The sequence below is a fragment of the Uloborus diversus genome, chromosome 4 (genome assembly GCF_026930045.1).
Source record: "Uloborus diversus isolate 005 chromosome 4, Udiv.v.3.1, whole genome shotgun sequence".
NCBI lineage: Eukaryota > Metazoa > Arthropoda > Arachnida > Araneae > Uloboridae > Uloborus > Uloborus diversus.
Window position 1 is genome coordinate 8,639,889 of NC_072734.1, and position 21,679 is coordinate 8,661,567.

Below are 21,679 nucleotides of genomic sequence, written 5' to 3' on the forward strand. Positions count from 1 at the left end.
TCCGTATTGCTACTTTAAACAATTTTAATTATTTTTTGAAACATTGCTTTTTAAACTTAATTTTGAATGAAGTGAGTAACCTGGAATATTCAAAAAAAACAACCTGGAGAACCTGGAAAAGTCGGGGAATTTTTTTTTTAACCACAAGTGTATGAACCCTGCAGAAGTTTGAGCTTCAAATATGTAAGTCATCTAGGTGTACTTGATAAATTGGAATTATTAGTGATCTTTTGATTTAAATAGATGAAACATAATAAAATGAAAGTATTAGGCTACATTGTCAAAATATTACTTCCTGCCTTACTCTATGGAATGTTATTAAACTTATTATTTTCATGCACTTCTGAATGAGCTCGCTATTGGTAACTGCTTGCTTAACATTTCAATAAATTATACTTTACGCTAAATTCGATTCAGAGGTTTTTTTTCTGATTACTTATGTGTGAAACTTTTGCATGTTCTATGTTGCAAAATCTAAAAAAACTATTATAAACACTTGCTTTGCTTTGTTGATATATTAAGATATGTTTCTTACTCTTGGGGGATATTCTTGTAACTTTCAAGTGTTAAACAAAACTTTTATGTTAAAAAATGTAGTTTACAGGATTACAAAATACATTTGATCCAACAAATCATTCCTTAATGGTGCTACTTAGAAATTTCACCTTGGACTGGTCGGTTTTACTCTTTATTGGATCCTTCTTATGCCAAAAACAACATACCTATCATTGCATCTGTCTCAGAACATCAGCCCACATCCTGGTCAAGTTTCTATTTTGATTTGCAGTTTCTTGTGTTTATGTTTCCAGGTAGGTACATTCACATATAGAGTGGGGGGGGGGGAGAGGTCTGGAATGGGGGGCATACTCCTCTCTCCTTTATATTCATTCTCATGTTAGTTTAATGTTTTTTTATGCCTTGAAGTCTTGAGAGTCATAAACATTGGTACGAACATTATCCATGTTGTAACACAGTTGAATTTTGCATCAAGTTCTCTCAGATGTTTTGTGGAGATATGATGGGGTGAAGGTGTGGTCCACAGCTGCTCATCATTCTTGTGCTCTGTGTAGTGATGTGGATCGAGTAAATACCCTGCAGGTAGGTAAATATTTTTTGGGTATTTACCCAAGGCCTGAGTAAATACCCAAAAACTGGGTATTTTACAAAAAAATGCAAAAAGTGAATGGGATTTTTTTTTTAAATCTAAATATGAAATAATTAGTAAAACTGATACATACATATGTACTACATAGTTTATAATATTTTTTATTGAAAGATTTGATGAAATTATGAAGGAAACATATCATGAACCAAAGAATCTTTCTTTTCTATGTCATAATTGGAGAAGTATAAATAATTCAATGATGAACTTCAGGATTTCAAAATCATAATCTAGGTTAGTCATATCCAAAATGAAAAAAAAAAAGGAAGCATGAGGATGTTTGGAAGAATAAACTGAGAAGTTATTAAGACTATCAGATGTTATTTATTTTATTGCTGTTTAAGTGATAACGTGGCAAATATAAAAACAGTTTTCACCTTTAAAAAAAAAATCAAAATCAAAATATTGTTTTCTGTTGCCTTGCTCATTTGCATTTGCTCCCCGGTACTTCATGATGGAAATTTATTGTAGAATGGCTTTTTATATCTAAAATTTGGCTGTCAACATTGATTAGGCATATCCAACACATTTAATGTGACTATCATATTAGATTGCTAAGTTGTTTCACACAATAATTCTTTAAATATGTGATCAAAATACAATTTTTGAGCAAAAATTTATTATTTTGTATGTGGTTGGTTATACATAGTGGAATACATATAGAAAAGTATTTTAGTTGAATATACATTTTTGAAATAAATACCCGGGTAAATACCCATTTTAGGTATTTACCCTGGTAATATACCCCTAAAAATAAATACTGGGGTATTTTACAACACTAGATCTGTGATATTGAAAGTCTTTTGCTTGAGTAAAATAAGTCAACATGTATTACTGCAAATAAAAGCATTAAAAAGAGTTTAAAACTACTCGGAATGCAGCTTTTTCGAGGCTTGCATAAAGAGAAGGAGTGGTTCACGAAGTCCAAACTAACAGTCAAGTGAATGAGAAATACAAGACCAAAAACCTCAATAAATTTTTCCAGTTTGGACCACTGGTGGTTTATTTAGTTTTTTTGGGTCTTGCATTTCTCGTTCACTTGACCGTTAGTTCGGACTTCGTGAACTATTCTTTCTTTTTAAGCACTGATAAAGAGGCTTGTGTTTGATAGCCTCAAAACAGTTGTTTTCTTAGTTGTTTTTAAGTCTTTTTAATGCTTTTTTTTGTATTATTATGCACATTAGCTTATTTTACTCATTTCTTTTTATGAAGATTTTCCTTTGCCTTCTTACAGTTTCTTACTTGTTGCTTTTTGAAACTCCAGAGAGCATTGCCTGGTGTCTTTAGAGTGGGACTTCTTGGAGGCCGGGCAAAGGGAGCTGGTGAAAATTGTTTGGTTAAAGCCTTCATTAAATATGTATCTCGGCAGCCGATATTTAAAAAAAAAAAAAATTAGTACTGTCTGTCCACAGTTGCTGTGGAATTGGCAAATGTCCAGCTAAGACGAGTTGATCTGAATGAGGGGGAAAGGTGAAAATTTAATGCGTATGTTTTGATTAAATTAACGTGATTGCTTAATTTAGGGGCTAACACATCCGCAAAAGCTGGTACTCTTGCAAACTAAAAGATGTGTCCCTTACCTGTAAATCAGTTGTTACAATTTCCATCGCATCGGTGGTCAGACTGTACCTTTAGTTTCTGCTTGGGTGGTTTTCCTTGTTACGACTCTCAGCAACAGATTTCAAATGTTCCCGGTATATGCCAATCAATGGCAGCTGAATTTCTGCCTAAGTGTGTGTATGGTTTCAGAGAAGTGGAAGTTGTAGTGGCTTTCTGTGACATCATCGCCGCATCTTAGAACTGGATTGCCCGTAAAAGGACTTGGATCCCGGGAACCGTTCTCTATTCTCAGGCTGTGGTGCTATCTTGACCCATAAGGAACATAACCAGTGTTATGTGGCGACTTTCTATTTATATCATTCTGTGTCATTTAGTATATGTTAGTTCACAATAGTTACATTCCTGCTCGTATATTTCAAGTCATTTTAAAAAATGAGGTATTGTGTCAAAACTTATGCCTTATATGTGTCTCGAATTGACGCTATATGTGTTTTTGGTTAGCTTAAACATAGTTTATTTGCTGTTGAAATTTTTAAAGTAAACATTAACTTTTATTCTGCCTACAAAAATCTCCACAACCCATATGCAAGAACATAACGCAGAATTCAACCATGTGACGACATGAATGGTGTTCATACCAATGTTTATGACTCTTGAAACTGCAAAGGGTTTATAACATTCAAACATAACTAACATAATGTTTTAAAATAAAGTGGGTGAGTACCCCCACTCAGACCACTCAGTACAATTAATTTAAATGCTATTGTCTTTTTAATTAAATGGCAGCAATAGTATTCATTGTTGTTGTTGTTGTTTCTAATGCTCTGGATGTCTGACGTAGTCAGACAAGATCCAGCAAATCATTGACCTTTTTTAAATCAATCACAAGAAGAGGGAGGCATATAAGTCTTCTTTGGAAAACCCAAACAGTCCAGGATGTGTTCGGATGAGGCCTGCTCACTTGGAAGCCGCAAAAGTTTTTCTGCCCTCAAAAAAAAGGGAGACTATTCGTATGTCCACGTACCAACCTAGAAATTGCCAATTTAGACGCTCTTTCACAGTTGAGATTAAAAGAACAGCCTGGTACCCTAGCAGCATACCAGTGGGAGGGAGGGATCTTCTAGTCCTTTGATAGGTGATGATTAATATTGTACTGGTGCTCTGAGTAGGTAAGGGCGGAGGAGGACTGAGTTGAGAGACTACAGTCCTCCTTGTCTAAGCGATCTGCTTGCTCGGCAGTAGTATTCAACAAAGGTGCAGTCAACTTTTATCTACTCGAAGCCTTGTAGCTCGAATATCCCTTTAACTCAGAGCTTTCATTTAATATCAAAATAATTTAGTGGTTTCAATACAAAGTCGTTTCTATATCTCAAATGTACTCCTTTTAGTTCAAAGTTTTTACGGAAGTTTAGTTTTCCTTTTATGTCTAAAAATGCAGCCAAAATGAGAATCTCCCCCCCCCCTTTTAGCACATTACTTTGCTTATCAGCTTGTGTGAGAAAGATCATTTATTTTTAATTGTGCTCCTTAATGCACGTAGTGTTGCAAAATTGCACACGAGCTATTGTATTGTGGCTGATGACCTAAAATTTCATTGCTGGCTAATCTTTGACAGGCCTAAAATTTTGTTAAAAATTGCAACGAGTTAGCCTTTATTTTCTGAATGCCTCAAAGAATCATGCTTTGATAACAGAAACTGCCTACTAGAGAAACAATAGTTAACACTGCTTTAAGAGCTGTCTGAGAACTAAATGCAGATTTCAGTTGTTTTTCAGTACATTTTATAGGTTTTTCATGTAGAACTTTCATTTGTAAATATAATAAATTGCTTGGTGTTTTGTGCAATTATTATTATTTTATTTATTTATTTATTTATTTTGAAAATTCGACTAAACGACTTAAATTGTTCCTTTGTTATTGTTCATGATCTCAAATAGCTACTGTGAAAAGTTTTTCTTGGGAGTAGTTTTGTAGCATATTTAAACCGTACAAGTAATAATCACCATGGTTTTATTTCTTCATCCTTATGAAGTTTTATTAAGAAATACTATTTTGATCACTGTGATCTTTATGATTTGTTTTCAGTTTTTCGACACTTAAATTTTTTATAAATTTCAGTTGGACTTTACTATTGCTTTTCAAAGCTTACAGATGCCAATATTTTTATAATTTTGTATGGAGTTACCAGCATTTATTTTGCCGTAAGTATAACTTGAAATTATTTGTAACTGATCAAATGTTTTTAAATTTCTTTCTGGGGGTTATTTCATCCAGATAGGTTGTTCTTCTTCAAAATTCTGAGCCTTTTAGTTAATACTCCACTACATAGTACAGTGTTCAAAGCAGGGCCGGATTTGGAAGTGTGGAGGCCCCGGGGCAACAAAGGAGTGGAACCCCCTAATCAGGGTTCAAAAAGATCATATTTTTGAAAATATCCGATACTTTGATATATATCTAAATATTTTGATATATATGTATATATCCTATATTTTTGATTTTTTTGACCCGTGAAATCTAGGATATTTTGTAAAAATTTTGTTGTGGAGGCCCAGGGGCAGTAGCCCCGCCTGTCCTCCCCTAAATCCGGCCCTGGTTCAAAGAAAAAAAAAGTCAGTCATAATTCAGATATATATATGTATAAAAATATATGTAGCAGTCATTTGAAATTGTGAAATTCTTGAAAACATGGCCCGATTTTCAATATTAATAGCAAATGCAAGAGCCAAATTCAGATTTGCTGATGTAGAATGTTAATTTTGAAACCAAGATTCTTTATTGATTTTATTAGCAAGAATATTAAGAATATAATTGTGCGATTGGAATATTTTACCAGGAGAAAAACATTTGCTTAGTATATGAATGTATGACATTATATTCATATACTAAACCAAATGTTTTTGTCTGCAGAACATATAGGGCATTGGGCCGTGGTAGCCTGATCAAAAAGGCATCGGACTTATCACCGGAGCAAAGCTCAAAACTCACGGTCGCCAAATGCGACTAATTTTCAAATTTTGGCGACCATTATTTCCACTTCAGTTGCCAATGTGGCTACCATTCGCTAATGCAACCTTCCCTTACCTATAATAGTCTTGACATATGACCTTTCCCCAAATTCTTTTGTCCACTAAAAGTTCGGCTATTGGATCGACGGGGATGAACGGGGGGGGGGGGGGAGTATTGTCCTCTTGTCCACTAAACTTTCAGCCATCGGATAGGGGAGGAAGGAAGGAGGGGAGGTCTTGTTAACGACACCCAAAGTATTTTTATGCCCCACATTTGCTGCTCTAAAGCTGAAGTTATCAGTTCAGGAAACATCATTTTGCCTTGACAAGATTTTCGACTAAAATGAATTCCCCTGGAGGAGGCAAACGGAGGAAACTTCTTTCTGATGTCTCTATGTCCAGCATTAAGAATTATTTTACCACAAAATGCTAGTAATTTAATGTATTTTAAATATTATTATATTTATATGCAGTTATGGCTAATTGTGATACGTGTTCTAGTTCTGAATAGAAACAAAAATCGCAATCCCGACGGTAAATTCGTTACAAAACTCGCTATTTCAAAAACTCGGCTTTCTTTACACACAATCGTAAAAATAGACAAATTTCATACACCAATTTAGTAAATTATGCTTTTTTGATCTTAAATTCATTTTTCAACTTTATTTCTCCTTAACAAATGGCTATTTCTCTGTTTTGCGGCATTTTTAAACTACGCCTTTTCAAAATGGCGTCGCATTGTTAGATTTTCATTTTTACCAGTTAAGACAAAAATGTCCTTTCCAAAATAAATGAAAAGAATTAACATTTGGTTTACATGTTAATTCTTTTCATTTATTGTACATTTGGTTTACATATGAATAAACAAAAATGCGCCTTTGAGTCAAAATGCATCGAGACAAAGTAAAAACGATATCGCTAAAAAAAATTTTTTTGCAAGATTTTTAATTTTTTGTTTGACTCATATTGTTTATTTTTCCTTTTTTCTCTTTTTAAAATATAAAACTTACTGGAGGCGAGGACATATCCGTTTATTTACTTTATTTCTCCTTAAGAAAAAATTGTTATTTTTAAGTTTCATTTCGATTCTCAGGCTTCGATTTTTATGAAATTTTGCATGCATTTGAAAAAGCAAAAAAATATTTTTGTAGAATCGCAAATGGTTTAGGTTTTACAATCTGTTCAAGTTTTTGGTATTTTGTTATTTTCTTTATCAAGGAACTAACTCGTCTTTTGGTTGAAAGCTGTGATGTTTCTAGAAGCTTTAAAAGCTGAAAAAAAAATATATATATATTATTTTTTTTATTGTGATGTGTTTTGCTTAAAGATAAATTAATGCAGATTATAGTTTGCAAAAGATGTGTTAAATAATATCTGGGCAGAGGTACCCGTTCCCCCCAAGTTCAATTCCCCCCTCCAAAATTTTTCCTCTACCCTCTTTTCCTTTTTTTAGCTCGCTTTTTATTTCATTTATTTTTTAAATTTTTTTATTTACTTATTTATATTAATTATTATTTTATAAGAAAAGTTCTTTGCTACGCCAATGACATATACACACATACTAAATAAATAAATGGAATAAAATAAATAAAATAATTTAAATTAAAATAAAGTTTTGGATATCATTTTTTGAGATTTGGCTACCATTTTGTGAGGATCTGGTAGCCATTGGCTACCAAATCAAAATTTGAGTTTTGAGGTATACACCGGAGGGTCCCTGGTTCGATCCTAGCTGGTCGACGATTATTCATTAGGGGTGACTTAAGGACATTAAGTATGCTCGTGGTCACAAAAGTCCTCCAAGTGAAACAATACCTCTGGGGGTACTAGGCCAGAAGTTATTTTGCTTCTGGTCTCGTTCTAAATTATCAAACTGTTCATAGATGGTGCTGCCATCTATTCTGTTGTCCAAGCCAAATCGGACTTCCACCTAGAAACAGATGCTCGATTAAACCTGAAGCCATACCGCTCTGCCTTAAAATTGAGTAGCATAAGTAAAGTTAACAACATATAGGGCATTGAGTTGTGAAGCACACTTTTTCTGATTTGTGAAGGGGAAAAGAAATACATAGAAAATTTTTCAGTGTAGTTTTTTCCTTTCTAAATGTATCTTGATCTCTCCTCCCCACCCTCCCCCTTTTTTAAAAATCCTTAACTCATTGGAAAACTCAATGCAAATCATTTATCGTTTTGCATGTCTTGCTAAAAATGTTTCATTTCAAAAATGCAACTTCAATAGTTTGTAGTAGCATACTTCATTTATGGAAATTTGAAAAAAAAAAACAACAACGAATAAGCTGTTAAATTAAGGAAAAGTTAGTTATACCCTCTCCCAAATTTAAAAGCAATAACCAGTTGGGTGTTTGGAGTTTAACATCTGCTTTAAACCATGGAATTTTACTACCCTTTTTTTTTAACCCTCCTTCAGGGTTCGTATGCTCCTTCAAAACTCCTCCAATACTCCTGCATTTGGGAAATTTTTTTGAAGGGCCCTTCAAACTCCTTCATTTTGGTTTGAACTCCTTCAAAACTCCTTTTTTGTTTCAAGACTCCACAGTCTTCTTCTATGACAGTAACTTAAAATACTTCGGTCGACACAACTTACCTTCATCACAAGGGAGAAGGTATAAGGGCAACTTTAATGTAGTAATTTCTTATATTATTTTTTTTTCATAAAGATGTGATTTACATATTGATCATAGAAGTTATAAAAGTTGAAGGTGAAAATATTATTAGATGACTAAGACATATCATAAATAAAGTAAACCATGCTGAAATGGTGCTTGGCTGTGCTTTTCTCTCCACCACACTCTCGTCTGCAAAAGTCAGTTTTTCTAATTATTATTTGAATATTCAGAAATACATAGGCAGATGTACTATGTTAAGTGATTTTGTTAAAAAAACAATTGTTTAGCAAATCGCAGTTATGATATTGTAACGTCCACAAGTGATGTCATGTCATGCCTTGAGAGGGGGAGAGGGGTTCATGAAATTGTGACAAGGGGAGGAGAGAGGGTGACAAACAGTAACATTACACAGTTATTATAACAATATGTTTATAAAAAATACTAGCAAAAATACCCGGCGTTGCCTGGGTCAGTAATAATTATGAGAAAAAATCGTTACTTGCTTTTGTTTTCTGTTTTAAGTGAAAGAATTTAAAGCACATCTTTTTGACGTGATTAAAAATCGAAAAATATGACATGGTGACAAGAGGAGGAATAAGATGAAGTGTGACACTTCATTTACGGGCAGCCCATTAGTACTCCTTCAAAATCTCATTTTTCTCCTTCAAAATTCCTCCAAAACTCCTTCATTTTATTTCAGAAATTGAGTATGAACCCTGTACTTCTCATTGTTAGGTATGTTTGATATGTGATACAAAATTAATTGTGACTTCTTTGTTCGACTTCTTTTTTATTATAGGGTGTCATGGTACGATTGATGCTTGTATTAGCACCTGTAATGTGCATTCTGTCTGGCATTGGTGTATCATCCATTTTAACAACATACTGCAAGCAACTTGATTCAACTCAACATGACAAAAAAGCCAAAAGATTTGACAGCAACTATTTCAAGAAAAATGAAGTAAGTAACAGTGATCTTTTGCTTGTGTAGATAAATTGAAAGCTTTCATATTAGCAAAAATATTCGAAACTATCTAGGGATTTAAGTTTTTTACTCTTTTAAAATTTCATCACTTCTTGATTAATTTACTTGTTAATGCCCTGCCACGTAAAGCAGTTCAGTTAGCTTTCTTACTGGTCCTGGGCTTCCAGTTCAGATGTTTTTGATGTATTTTGCTTTAATGTCAATATTACCAGTGGTTGTGTTTCTTAACATTTTATTGTTACTGAACTTCAGCATTTTTAATTTTTTTGCCTTTTTAATCTTTAAATACATTTTGTTTTCTGCTGCAAATTTATTAAAAGACGCTACATTGCCACAATGTACATCAGCCTAGAAATTGGAATGCAAAAGCTGTTTTTGCCTGGAATGTTTATTTTGATTTTTAGAGTTACTCTTTCCTTCCTTATTCTTAAACATAGAATATTTTAGATTAAAGAAGTAATGCCATTTGGCTGTGCAACTTTCCTATTTTTATCCATTTATTTTGCAGGTTGCATGTTCATTTATCCTTGTGATGTCCTTTTTTCTGACCGCTTACATGATCCACTGTACATGGGTCACATCAGAAGCTTATTCCTCGCCTTCTATTGTGTTATCAGCTCGAAGTCACGATGGATCTAGAATCATTTTTGATGATTTCCGAGAAGCTTATTACTGGTTGAGACATAATACTCCCGAAGTAAGTTTCAAAAATAAATAAAATGATTAGACACTTTCTCATTTCGTTAGATATAATTAGCTGCACAGCGATGCCCATGCTAAAAATTTAATAGAAGTCCTTTGAATTTAAAAAATTGACGACCCCTCCCCCTCTGATGTGAAATAATCATTTTTCTTTGTATAAAATGCGTACAACCTTTTCAAAAAAAAACTATTAAAGTTTCATTGGAATTTAAAACTTTTCATCAAATCATTAAATTAGATTTACAGTTGCTTTAAAACTCGATTTAGCAAATAAAGCGGTTTTTAAAAATATTTCGCCAAAGAAACAAAAAAAGACATCAAATATATTTCAAATATAAAAATAATTCTGCTACTCTATTGTTTATCACCAATTTTGCCCAGAACCACGCTATCATAATCCATCCGTCTAACGATTAAAAAAAAAAATCCCGTGGAACATTCAAAAATCATCCTCATAAAAAAAGAAGAAAATGTCGTACACTTCACTCAGATAAAAACAAATCAAAAGTTTCTTTTCTTTCAAAACAAATCGCCAAAACACTGAATTACATTTACGGTTGCTTTAAAACAATAATCCTAGACTGAACTGCTCAGCGCCTAACGCGCCAAGCGACCATGCTATCGGAACCCAGCATTTTTGCGAGTGAAACGGATGTTTTTTCTTTGGCAATAATAAATGTTTTGCCAAACAAACAAAAAAGTATAAAATCACATTAACAGTAGCTTTCAAATCTTTATATATTAAGAGCTGCATTCGTAGTTAATTGTTCTCATAAGAACAGATTTATAGAATTAGAATATCAATCAAAAATTGATGCTTATGAACTTTTAAAAACCATTAATTATTCTAAATTCTTATGTTTCAAATTTCTTGAAAAAAATTCTTAAAGCATATTTATGAGTACTGAAATATTTTTTCACTCATTATGTAATAAAATATTGTGTATTTAGCAGACTCAGTTAGATCATGTTTATAGCTAGACAGTATAACTTTGTCACATGAAATACACCGCCAGCTCAGTCAATTCCAGCCGAGGACTGCAGTTTCGTGCTTAGCACGATCTTGCCTTCAATATTCGAGTTGAACCGAACCATTGTTTTGGTCACTCGTCTGGTCAGTGCTAATTCTGCATTAGCTACCAGTTTGTTTGGCACTCTAGGCTTCCTTAAGAGGTTTTCCACATCCAGCTCGGTCACTCCTATGCTGGGCCGATGAGTGCTAATAAGCACGAAACTGCAGTCCTCGGCTGGGAATGACTGAGCTGGCAGTGTATTTCATGTGTTTCTGCCTTAGCCCTGGCTATAGGGCGGTAACTTACTGAATAGTATTTCTTTGTACCTGAATATCGAAAAATTGTGCAGCATATGCAGAATCATTGTTTATATAATTCACTTGTGAATAGTCAAAACTAATTTCTTATCTTCATTTTAACATGTCTGTCTTCTTAATTTTCAGCTAGTAATAGATAAAAATATGTTCGACTCTTGTGACTTATAATTGGAAGCCTCACTTGCCAAATTGACTAACTTCATGAAACAAAAAGTAACGAATGAAGAAGATGGTGTTACCTAGGCTTTCCAGACGTCCCGGTTTTCAGACAAAATCTTGGTGTCCCGGCCAGTTTACTTCATGTCCCGGAAAAAGACATTTGATTACAGATGACCAAAAAAAGTCTAAAAATAATTAATTGGGAAATATTATCTAGGATTATTGCTTTGTTATTTGCAAAACTGACTTAAAAAATAATTTTCAATTTTTACGACAAGATTAAAACCAAGCAAAGACTTTCTAAAAAATATCCCTGCCAATAAAAAGTGTATAAAAATATTGTTCAATTTTTTATTCCTCATTCCAAGAGTTTCTTCTTACAAAATAAACTTGCAGGTATTAATGTAAGAAGTAAAATTTTTAAATTTATCTGCTTGTGTCATTTCTTATTACCCTTGTTCTAGGTTCGTAATTAGTAACTATTTACTCATAGCATTGAGAATGAACTGCCCTGTAAAAAGCTAGCCAGATGCGTGTACTTTTTTGAATATTCGCGACGTGGGGGGAGGGGGGCTTTCCAGTGTCCCTGTTGAGTATTTCAGAAATCTGGCAAGCCTAGTGTTACCCATAGGAGTAAATAGGCTCTCATGTTACATTTTCTGCCATCACATGGTCAGAAATGCACTGAACCAAAACTTTAATATAAATTCACATGTTACGCATTGATAAAGCACTATTAAAGCACAAAAGAGGAGTTTTTTAAAAAGTGGAGTTAATCGATTTGGCAATTGAGGCATCCTATTGTTAATAGTTATATATTTTAAGATTTTTAACATATCACTTCTCATGTGTACATTAATGCATACAATTAGCAGCTGTCAATAATTTCTCAGTTAAAATATTTTTTAAATGTCAAAAATGTCATTCACATGTAAAAAAGTTAAAGAACTGTCTGTAATAGTAAGATGCTACAATCAGCAGTCATTATGATGCTGTTAGCATTAAAATGTTACATAAAATAAAGAAGGTAAAAGATTTTTTAAGTTTTACTTTTCAATAATTTAAAGCTTATATTAAAAAAAAATAAACAAACATACTTATACATTTAGACTTTCTGAAATGATTTTTTTTTAACATTTGCTTGATTAAACAAATGACTTTTCTGGTACTTCAACAATGTTCTGTATTTTGAGGCGGGGGGGGGGGGCGCCAAGTTTTCTGTAAATGTGATACTTGCAATAATGAACACAATCAACATATAAAATGTTGCTAATGCATTAGTTCATTCATTTAATGACAAATCACATATCTTTTTTTAACCTCTGTACAGAACCCATCTATTAAACTGGTAGAGAGAGAGAGAGAGTAATATTTATGGTTGAAAAAAAAACTTTTAGTTCATTTCAAAGTAAAATATAGGCTTTTCTATCACTTAAAATGAATTTAACACAAATTAAAGTTCAATTTCCATTGAGATAGATGAAAACTTGATTTGTAAATCTTTGAAATGTTGCAATTCTTGGATATTTTTAGTGAATTTCTTTACAATTCAGTTATGTTTTCATAATATTGCTATTGTTTATTTCTCTTCATTTTATTACTATTTTTTTACTTATTTTTAGAGACGTACTGAGTAGCACTTTGGCCGAGTACCGAGTACTCGGCCTTTCACTACTCGGCCGAGTACCGAGTTACCGAGTACTCGGCCTTTTACTACTCTGCCGAGTTACCGAGTACCAATTATGTTTTAAGTAGATCCACTGACGCACATGTGATGAATTTTGAACTTATTGGAATAGTAGTATAGACCTCCTTGTCCATATAATAGTTTTTAAAACTAAATTCCAGCTGAAATTTAAGTACGCATTACATAAACAATTTTGTTTGTGTCAAAAATTTTACAATTTTTTTTTTTTTTTTTTTAATAAATAAATAAAAGGTATGATAATCAAGTTGGAATTAAAACAAATTACAGTAAAACCCCTCAAATGCAGACACTAACAGGACAATTTTTTTTTGTATACCTTTTTTGCATAATTTTTAATAAATAAGTTTTATTTACTTTGGGGACATTAAAATAAAGATTTATTCCATTGAAGCATTACAAACTTCATTATTCTCAAAATTTAAATTTGACTTATAAGTTTTAATTGTAAATGATTGCAGAATATAATGCTTGCTCTTTTTTTAAATAAATTTTAGTATCTGTCTTGGACAATATTCAATTTTTTAAAACTACTCGGTATTGGCCGAGTATCTGATCAGAATTTCGCCGAGTACCGAGTACTCGGCAAATTGGCCGAGTACCGAGTAGTTACCGAGTACTCGGTACGTGTCTATTATTTTTACAATGCATTTGAAAGTAGTTTTGTCATTATAAATGATGCATTTTCATCCTTCACTATTCCATTCATCATTTAGGATGCCAAAGTTATGTCCTGGTGGGATTATGGCTATCAAATTACTGCTATGGCTAATAGGACAATACTAGTGGACAACAACACCTGGAACAACACTCACATTTCTCGTGTCGGTCAAGCCATGGCATCATCCGAAGAAAAAGCTTACGAAATTATGAAAGAATTGGATGTGAATTATGTCTTGGTTATTTTTGGTGGACTTACAGGTTATTCTTCAGATGGTATGTGTTTATTCATCATTAATACATGTCAGTAAAGTAATTTGCTTCATTATACATACTCATCAGTTTTACTTCCTTTTACAAAAAAAGGAAGTATTGTATTTGCGAAAAAAATTTCACTCCAAAATTGGCCTTATTTTCCATTTTGCTCACCCCCGAATGAATGTTGAGATTTTTTTTGACTCGACCACACGTGGATAGATGCCTAGGAATGTACAGACACCCGAAATATCCATTTTGACGATCCTCGAGTTAATTACGAGTTTTCTCGTAACGTCCGTATGTGCGTATGTGCTTATGTATCTCACATAACTCAAAAACGGTATGTCCTAGAAAGGTTAAATTTGGTACGTAGACTCCTAGTGAGGTCTAGTTGTGCACCTCCCCTTTTGGTTGCATTCGGATGTTCCTAAGGGGGTCTTTTACACCTTTTTGGGGGGAAATCATTGTTAATTTCAATGCTAACTCAAGTGGTTTTATAATTTGTCAAACATTTGGCGATATATTGCCAAGCTTTTAGCCTCCAAGTTTTGTCGTCAATTTGGCGACTTTTTTTTAAATTTTTAAGTCTGGTTTTAATTTGGCCAATGTTGGTGATATTTAAAGAGTTAGCCGCTGAATCACATTAAAATTTCCAATAATGGGGAAATAAATCTGTGTAAAACATTTTTTTTTTTTGCTTCAGTTCACAAGAAACTGGGGGTGAAAATATTTAATGTTTCCTTGCTTACTCCAAGGCACTATTAACATTAAATTGGCGTAAAAGGAAGTCATGTGATGCACACATCAGCTCGTTTTCTAAAAGAAGTAAAGCCACTGCCAAGACCTGAGAAGGGGGGGGGGGTTAATTACCTACAATAAAAAGGAGAGGGAAACACTCTTCCGCACATAAGCTGATCGAGCTTGCATCAAGGACAGAAGTATTTGACTGACATCAGAGAAAGCCTTATGATTCATTCATATATTGAAATAGAAATACATGTAAAGTGAAAAAATTGGTATAGTTCTAACCATTTTTTTTTGGTTTTGCTTGAATGCTGGAAAATTATTTTTACCGTTACAAAATATTTGAATAGCATAAATCAAAGTTGGCTAAAAACTATTCAAAACAATTCAAAACTGTGCAAAAGAAAGAATAATGAATCAGTGCTATAAAACAATTTTGTATGAAACTTGATTTCCTATAGTGTTTTGAAATGCAGTCAGAACTCCATATATCAAAGTAGCAACTTGCTGGAAAAAATTTGATGTGTAGAAATTTTGATAAATAGAAGCCAGCTTAATTTTATCTGGTATTACTCCTAAAACATTAAAGCTAAAGCAATTTCTTTACACTAAACACCATTTCTAATTCATTTGAAAATCGCATTATATGAAAGTAAATAATCAAAAAATAATTTGAAGAAAAAAATGGCTATTACTTTTGAAGAAACAGTAATCCATACAGTAATTGCAATGATCATGGTTTTGTTCTTTAAAAAGAAAAAAAGAACTATGAGAGTCTTGCTGCGATGCCAGTTTTGTGAAAAGTTCATCAGGAACATTTTTTTGTGAGCTAAAGTCCACAACATATTGTTTCAAATGCCTGTAGTATTTAATTTTTTGTTGGCGTAGCAATGTTTAGAGATTCACTGAAGCTTGGCAGGTTTAGGAATGAAAAACAACTATCAGAAAAAAGGACATAAATAATTGATTTTAGAGAACAAGCTGCAACACTGTATTGAAAAAAACTTGGTTATTTGTTTCAAAATTCATAAATATCTCCATTTGTTTTCTACCCTTTAACCTCAACTGACTTGTGAGGTTTGTAGTGACTACCACTTAGCTTTCTTTAATTTTGTGAGGCAAACGGTCTAAAGTCGAATCAATTTTCCCACTATGTATGAAAATTTTTTCGATGTGTAGATGTTTTTGTTACATGGAAACAGTTTTTCTATGTAATGAACATGGAGATTTGCTAAAATTTCGATATACAGAAAATTTTGATGCATGGAACTTCAATGTATGGAGGCTCGACTGTATTAAGAAACGGTTGACTGTTTTTTACTATACTGACATTCAATTAGGGGAAGTTGAGATTATGCTTTGATTAACCTTTCTATGACTTTAAGAAGCAGATTAAATTTTGATGATGTGCATATCATTTGGACTTTTATTTAGTTTTTTCTTTTTAATTTTAATTTTGCTAATGCTGAAATCTGTGGTTTTGTTAGAAGTCTTAATGTACAACATTGTTTTCAAAAATATTGATAGTTAAAAGTTTGTTCCTGTGCTTATTAATTTTATAATTGCTAAATTATGTTTAATATGTTGAAGGTTATTTCAGAGCATAGTGTAGTTACATGTTATAGTTCACAGTGGTGGCGATTGTGGCTTGTAAGTGAGGGGGGGGGGGGCAACAAAAAAAAAATTACTAAAAGCCATGGGACTTTTAGTGGCTGCAAAAAAAGAAAATAAGTCCAACATTTTGTTAGGGCTGGTTTTGAGAATATTGAAGCACATAAGTGAAAATTAATGCAAGTCTAACAACTTAACTCATGTTCTCTAAAGATTTTGATGAATTTTGTACACAATAACTTTCCTCGAAGAAACACTTAGAGATGAATTCGACTTATATTATGTACCCATAAGTATTTTGAGGCGTCTCAAACACTTGGTAATAATTTCATTAAACAAGTACGGTTTGTTTAAGTAAAATAACTGATTTACTATTATCTAACCAACTAAAAGTATTGCTTGCGCTAAATAACATTTTGTGAACAGGTATAAAGTGAAACAAATAATTTTGGTCTGAAAATTAGGACTTTTTTTTAAAAAATCATTTCTAGTTTTGGTTCCTAATGGTTTCTAAATTCAAAAGTAAAGTAAATTGATAAACCATGGGGTTGATCAATTTATTTTACGTGGGGTGGGGGGTCATCCCCCCCTCCCTCTAATTGCCACCACCACTGATAGTTGATGTATTTAAATGTATATTAAGTACTATTCTTCAATTTCTTTTAGACATTAATAAATTTCTGTGGATGGTACGTATTGGTGGAAGCACAGAACGTGGTAAACACATTAAGGAAAATGACTACTATACTTCCTCGGGAGAATTTCGCATCGACAGAGAAGGATCTCCTATTCTTTTGAACTGTCTTATGTACAAAATGTGTTACTACAGATTTGGTTCTGTGTATACCGAAGCTGGTAAGTTTTATTCTTTCACATTCCTAATGCATCATATGATTAATACTTTTCCTGCATTGTGGTGAGGTCTCAGAATAATTAAAACTCATTTCATTGGTTCTCAAATGCAAACTTCTGTACTTAATATTCCACCACATATCAAAACATGTTTTGTCTTTGTCAGAAAACCACACATATTATTTAATAAGTCTAACAACCAAACAGCACAACCTTGAGGGTCACAGATTTTGACAAAATTCTAGATATAGGTTCATTTTCACTAGATATGAGCCAAGGTAAAGCGGTTTGACTGCATAGACCCTAGTTTGGCTGCAATGAGGGTCCAAAGTTGCTAGTTTGGCCCCAGAAATGCAATGGAGTTTCCATTGGAATTTTAGACTTTTTCCCTATGTTCGATCTTCCAACACGTTTGGCATCTTTTGTTTGTAAAACGAATGAAAGGGAGGACACCTTTTTTTTATGGGCATTATTTAAGTTACTTGAAAAGTCGAAATGATCTTGTATTTTTGTTTTTTTATGTGCCATGTGCAATAAATTAGAGCTTTTTCCCCTCTCCCATTTTTTGCTTATGATTGTGGAATATCTCTGACAGCATACGATAAATATCCAGTTAATGTTTTAATTAGCAAACAATAAATGCTTTTTACTAGCAGACGATTAATATAAAACAAAAATAATTAGTTTCCTTTGCAAAAGATAAATATACTGTAACTATGTTATTTTGGCATTCAAAATATTGAAATTAAAAGTATTACCCAATTTAAGTTTGAGAACCATTTATTAAAATTGGTATTCAAAGTAAGTAATTCAAAGGTAGGCGCAAACAAATGGCTCATACTGCAGTATAATAGCAGAAAAAGTGGTGAAGAGTTTTTAATTCTGAAGGAAACTACATTGCATTTCTGGGATCAAATTGTCAACTTTGGACCCCCGTTGCAGCCGAACTAGGGCCTATGAAGTCAAACTGCGTCACCTGGGCTCATACCTAGTGGATTGGCCTAGTGGGAATTGGCCTATATCTAGAATGTTGTCCAAATCCGTGACTCTCAAGTTTGTGCCGTATGGTGGTAAGATCAAGGGAAATGTTTTATTTCCCGTTGCAAAAAGCTTTTATCCATTAATCTCTATATATTAAAAAAGTAATGTCGAAAGGAAGTCTATGGAGTCCAGGAGACCCCATAGCACCTACAGCCTTGAAATTTTGTACAAAATTACTTCAAGTCCTGGTGGTTTGCACCTGGGGTTATTGTTTTTTAAATTTTGAATTAGTTTTTTTTTTTTTTTTTGTAATTTTTTTAAACTAAATTTAGAGTAAAATGCCTGTTTAAAAGGGTGAAAATTACTTGCACATCTTAATATTATCTATCGTTTGAAAGGGTGGAATTTCCCGCATTCTACGCAATTTGTTTCAATGCTCTAACTTAATTACAGCAGGAGTTATTTGCATTTTCATCTCAAATTTTTTTAGGTTCAGCTGAAATTTAGGCACTACTTTCTTCATTAAATCTATCAGCAAAAAGTGAAGGAGTTGTCCCACTGTTTTCTTTTTGACACCACTGGAAAGAGCGGATTTTTTTTTTACTCCAGATCTAACTCAACCTATGGTCAAAAAACTAAGCTTCTATCTCCAAAGGAAAAAAGTTACAAGACGTTTTAATCAAGTTCAAAAAATCTCATCTCCATTCAAATTATTGATATTTTATTTGGCGTTGCCAAAGTTACGTCTTTTCGATTCGCTTGTTTCTTCTTTCTTATTCACAAATTACAAGGGTTTCGATTTTAACGGAAAATTTTAAGCTCAACTCAATTCAAGCCCCGAGCTAAAGAGCAAAATACAGGGTGTTCGAAAAGTCCTTGACACATTAAAAAAATTCATAGAAAACCAACAAATTGTTGTTTGAATTTGCGGTTTGCACCATAATACTTCACAGGTTCAAGAGTTTTTATGACATTGAAAAAAAAAATAATTAAAAGGGGAAAAAAAGAAGAAAAAAGGCATTTCGCAGCCAGGGTGTCAGTATATGCTATGCTTGTAATTCTTCATTTAGTAATTTTCATTCCTTTTTGCTTTTTCCCATGTCAACAAAAACTATTTAAAAGTAACTTTTAAATCGTTTCTCATCAGAAAAACAACACAATTAAAAAACCCGGTACATCTAGTACAAAAAGGAAATCCTGCACCCGGTATGAAAAATTTAACCATAGAAAAGCTATCGTCTGAGAAAAGGGAAAAAAAACAACTCTAGAATTAAAAGAAAAAAAAAACTCCCCCCTCCCCCTCCACTTTGTATGATTTCAAATAATCTGTAATCATATTTTTTAACTAAAATGCTTGAACACCCTTTGAAAACCTGAATGCAATCCTTTGAAATCTGAAATATTTTGCGACATTTTTTTAAACTAAACAAATAATCCTAAACTACATTGTTTATCGCCAAATTGGCCAAGCGACTTTCAAATCAAAAAGAAAATCAATTAACATTCGCACAATGAATTTAACAAAAATGACCACAGCGCAATAACCAAATCAAGAATTCACCGGTTCTACTATTCGAATGCAATCATATACCAAAGATGATGTCACTGCAGAAACAAAAATCAAGTTTAGCAAAGTTCAAGTTAGTCTTGAAAATTGGCTTAATTAGAATCGCTTATATCTCCTGTTCTAATTAATTGAGAGAAATGGATCAAACATCATCTTGGTCAGAAAGGGAAGCTCTTTCCAACGACATATGTAAGGGGGGTGGGGGGATTTTTTACCCCTAATTAGGCAAAAAACATTAAATTTCAGCTTAATTAGTTAATTGAAAAAACTAATTAGAAATTTAGAGTTCGGGCTTCGAGGTGCAGACCCCCGGGGTACGTTCGAATTTTGTGCCAAGTTTCAGAGTTGTAGGTGTTATGGGGGCTTCTGGCTATTGGGAACAAAGAAACACCGTCTGCTTTATATATATCGATGAAAAATTAAAGTTGGCCAGATTATAATTTTAGCCACACCAGGAAACCATGAACTGAGGGTGCATATCTGAGTTTGACAAAAACTTGCTACAAGATGGTCCCGTATCTGGATGGGTCTATTTCCCAGACATTTTTTAACAATCGAAATAAACAACATCCTTCATTTTTCTTTAAAAAAACTAAATAAATTAATTAAAAAATAATATAGAATTATATTAACTGCAGAAGTAAAGAATAAAAGTAACATAGAGCATTTTTTTTTTTTTCAAATAATGATTTTCTTTTCCCCCTTGAAAAAAGAACCCTAAAATTAAATGCATGATTAAAAAAGAGAAAAGCACACACACTCCTGCTTATTCACTTTTAATTCTTCAATAAAACTCATCAAAGACTGAAAAGCAGACTCTTTTTTTTTAGAATTATTGTGTTATTATTCAGATGCATATTTTGTTTCACTGTTTTCAGGGCCGTATACAAAGGAGGGGGGTTCACCCCCCTCCCCTATTAAATTGCCACTTCTAAATTTTATTTGATTAGAAGTTTTTGTCTTTTGAACAAAAATTTCAACAAAAGTGAAACATTCTATTTTTCCAAATTTGTTGTTACCTAGTTGCAGTACTGAGCCCACAACAGGGCCAAATACAATATCCCCCCCCCCCAAAAAAAAGTTCGGTTTGACCTTTAAATGTTTGTTTATATTTAAAATTTTCCAAAAAATATTGTTCCAAAACTCAAATGTCCTTCATTTATATATTAATTGCATAAAACGCTTTCATAATAGATAACCCAACAACTTGAACATTAACACAAATATCACAAAGCTCCACACAAAAGTTTTTAAACCCTTCCTGAAATTATTTTCTGGTTATGGCCCTGGTTTTGATTTAATGAAAGTTGAAGAGGATTGTATGATGAGTTTTTTTTTTTTTTTTGGAATAAATAATTAAATTGCTTAGCTCCTAACTGATAAATATCCAATCTAATTTATTATGCTTTATTTCATGGAAAAGAAACATCTTGTTTCATATTATCCTTTGCAATATAATATTGTTGCTGTAATGATTTTTTTTCCCTTCCCTTTCAGTTTAATTTTGCTTCATTTAACAATAATATGAATCACTCTTTTTTTCTTTTGATAATATTTGTTTGTTGATGATTTTTTCTAATAAAAAATACTCGGAACTTCATGCCCATCAACTTGTTTCTACTGAAATTTTAATTTCAAAAAATCATGATTTAGATTAATGATTTAAAAAAAACCAACTGATTTAAATCACAATTTAAATCGGGTTGATTTAAATTGCTCAACCCTGGTAAAAATGTGAGATTTTGGAAGAATTCCTCTTGAACTGTGGTGT

At 32.7% G+C, this 21,679-nt stretch overlaps 1 protein-coding gene across 1 annotated transcript in view; it reads left to right on the forward strand.

Moving 5' to 3' along the window:
* Positions 1–21,679, forward strand: part of LOC129220247 (dolichyl-diphosphooligosaccharide--protein glycosyltransferase subunit STT3A) — a 39,728-nt gene that overhangs the window by 15,322 nt on the left and 2,727 nt on the right. Inside the window, exons 9-14 of the mRNA XM_054854619.1 lie at positions 657–809; positions 4,841–4,923; positions 9,154–9,315; positions 9,848–10,036; positions 13,952–14,171; positions 17,175–17,363. Coding sequence (XP_054710594.1) covers positions 657–809; positions 4,841–4,923; positions 9,154–9,315; positions 9,848–10,036; positions 13,952–14,171; positions 17,175–17,363 — 996 coding nt within the window. The remainder of the gene's footprint in view (positions 1–656; positions 810–4,840; positions 4,924–9,153; positions 9,316–9,847; positions 10,037–13,951; positions 14,172–17,174; positions 17,364–21,679) is intronic.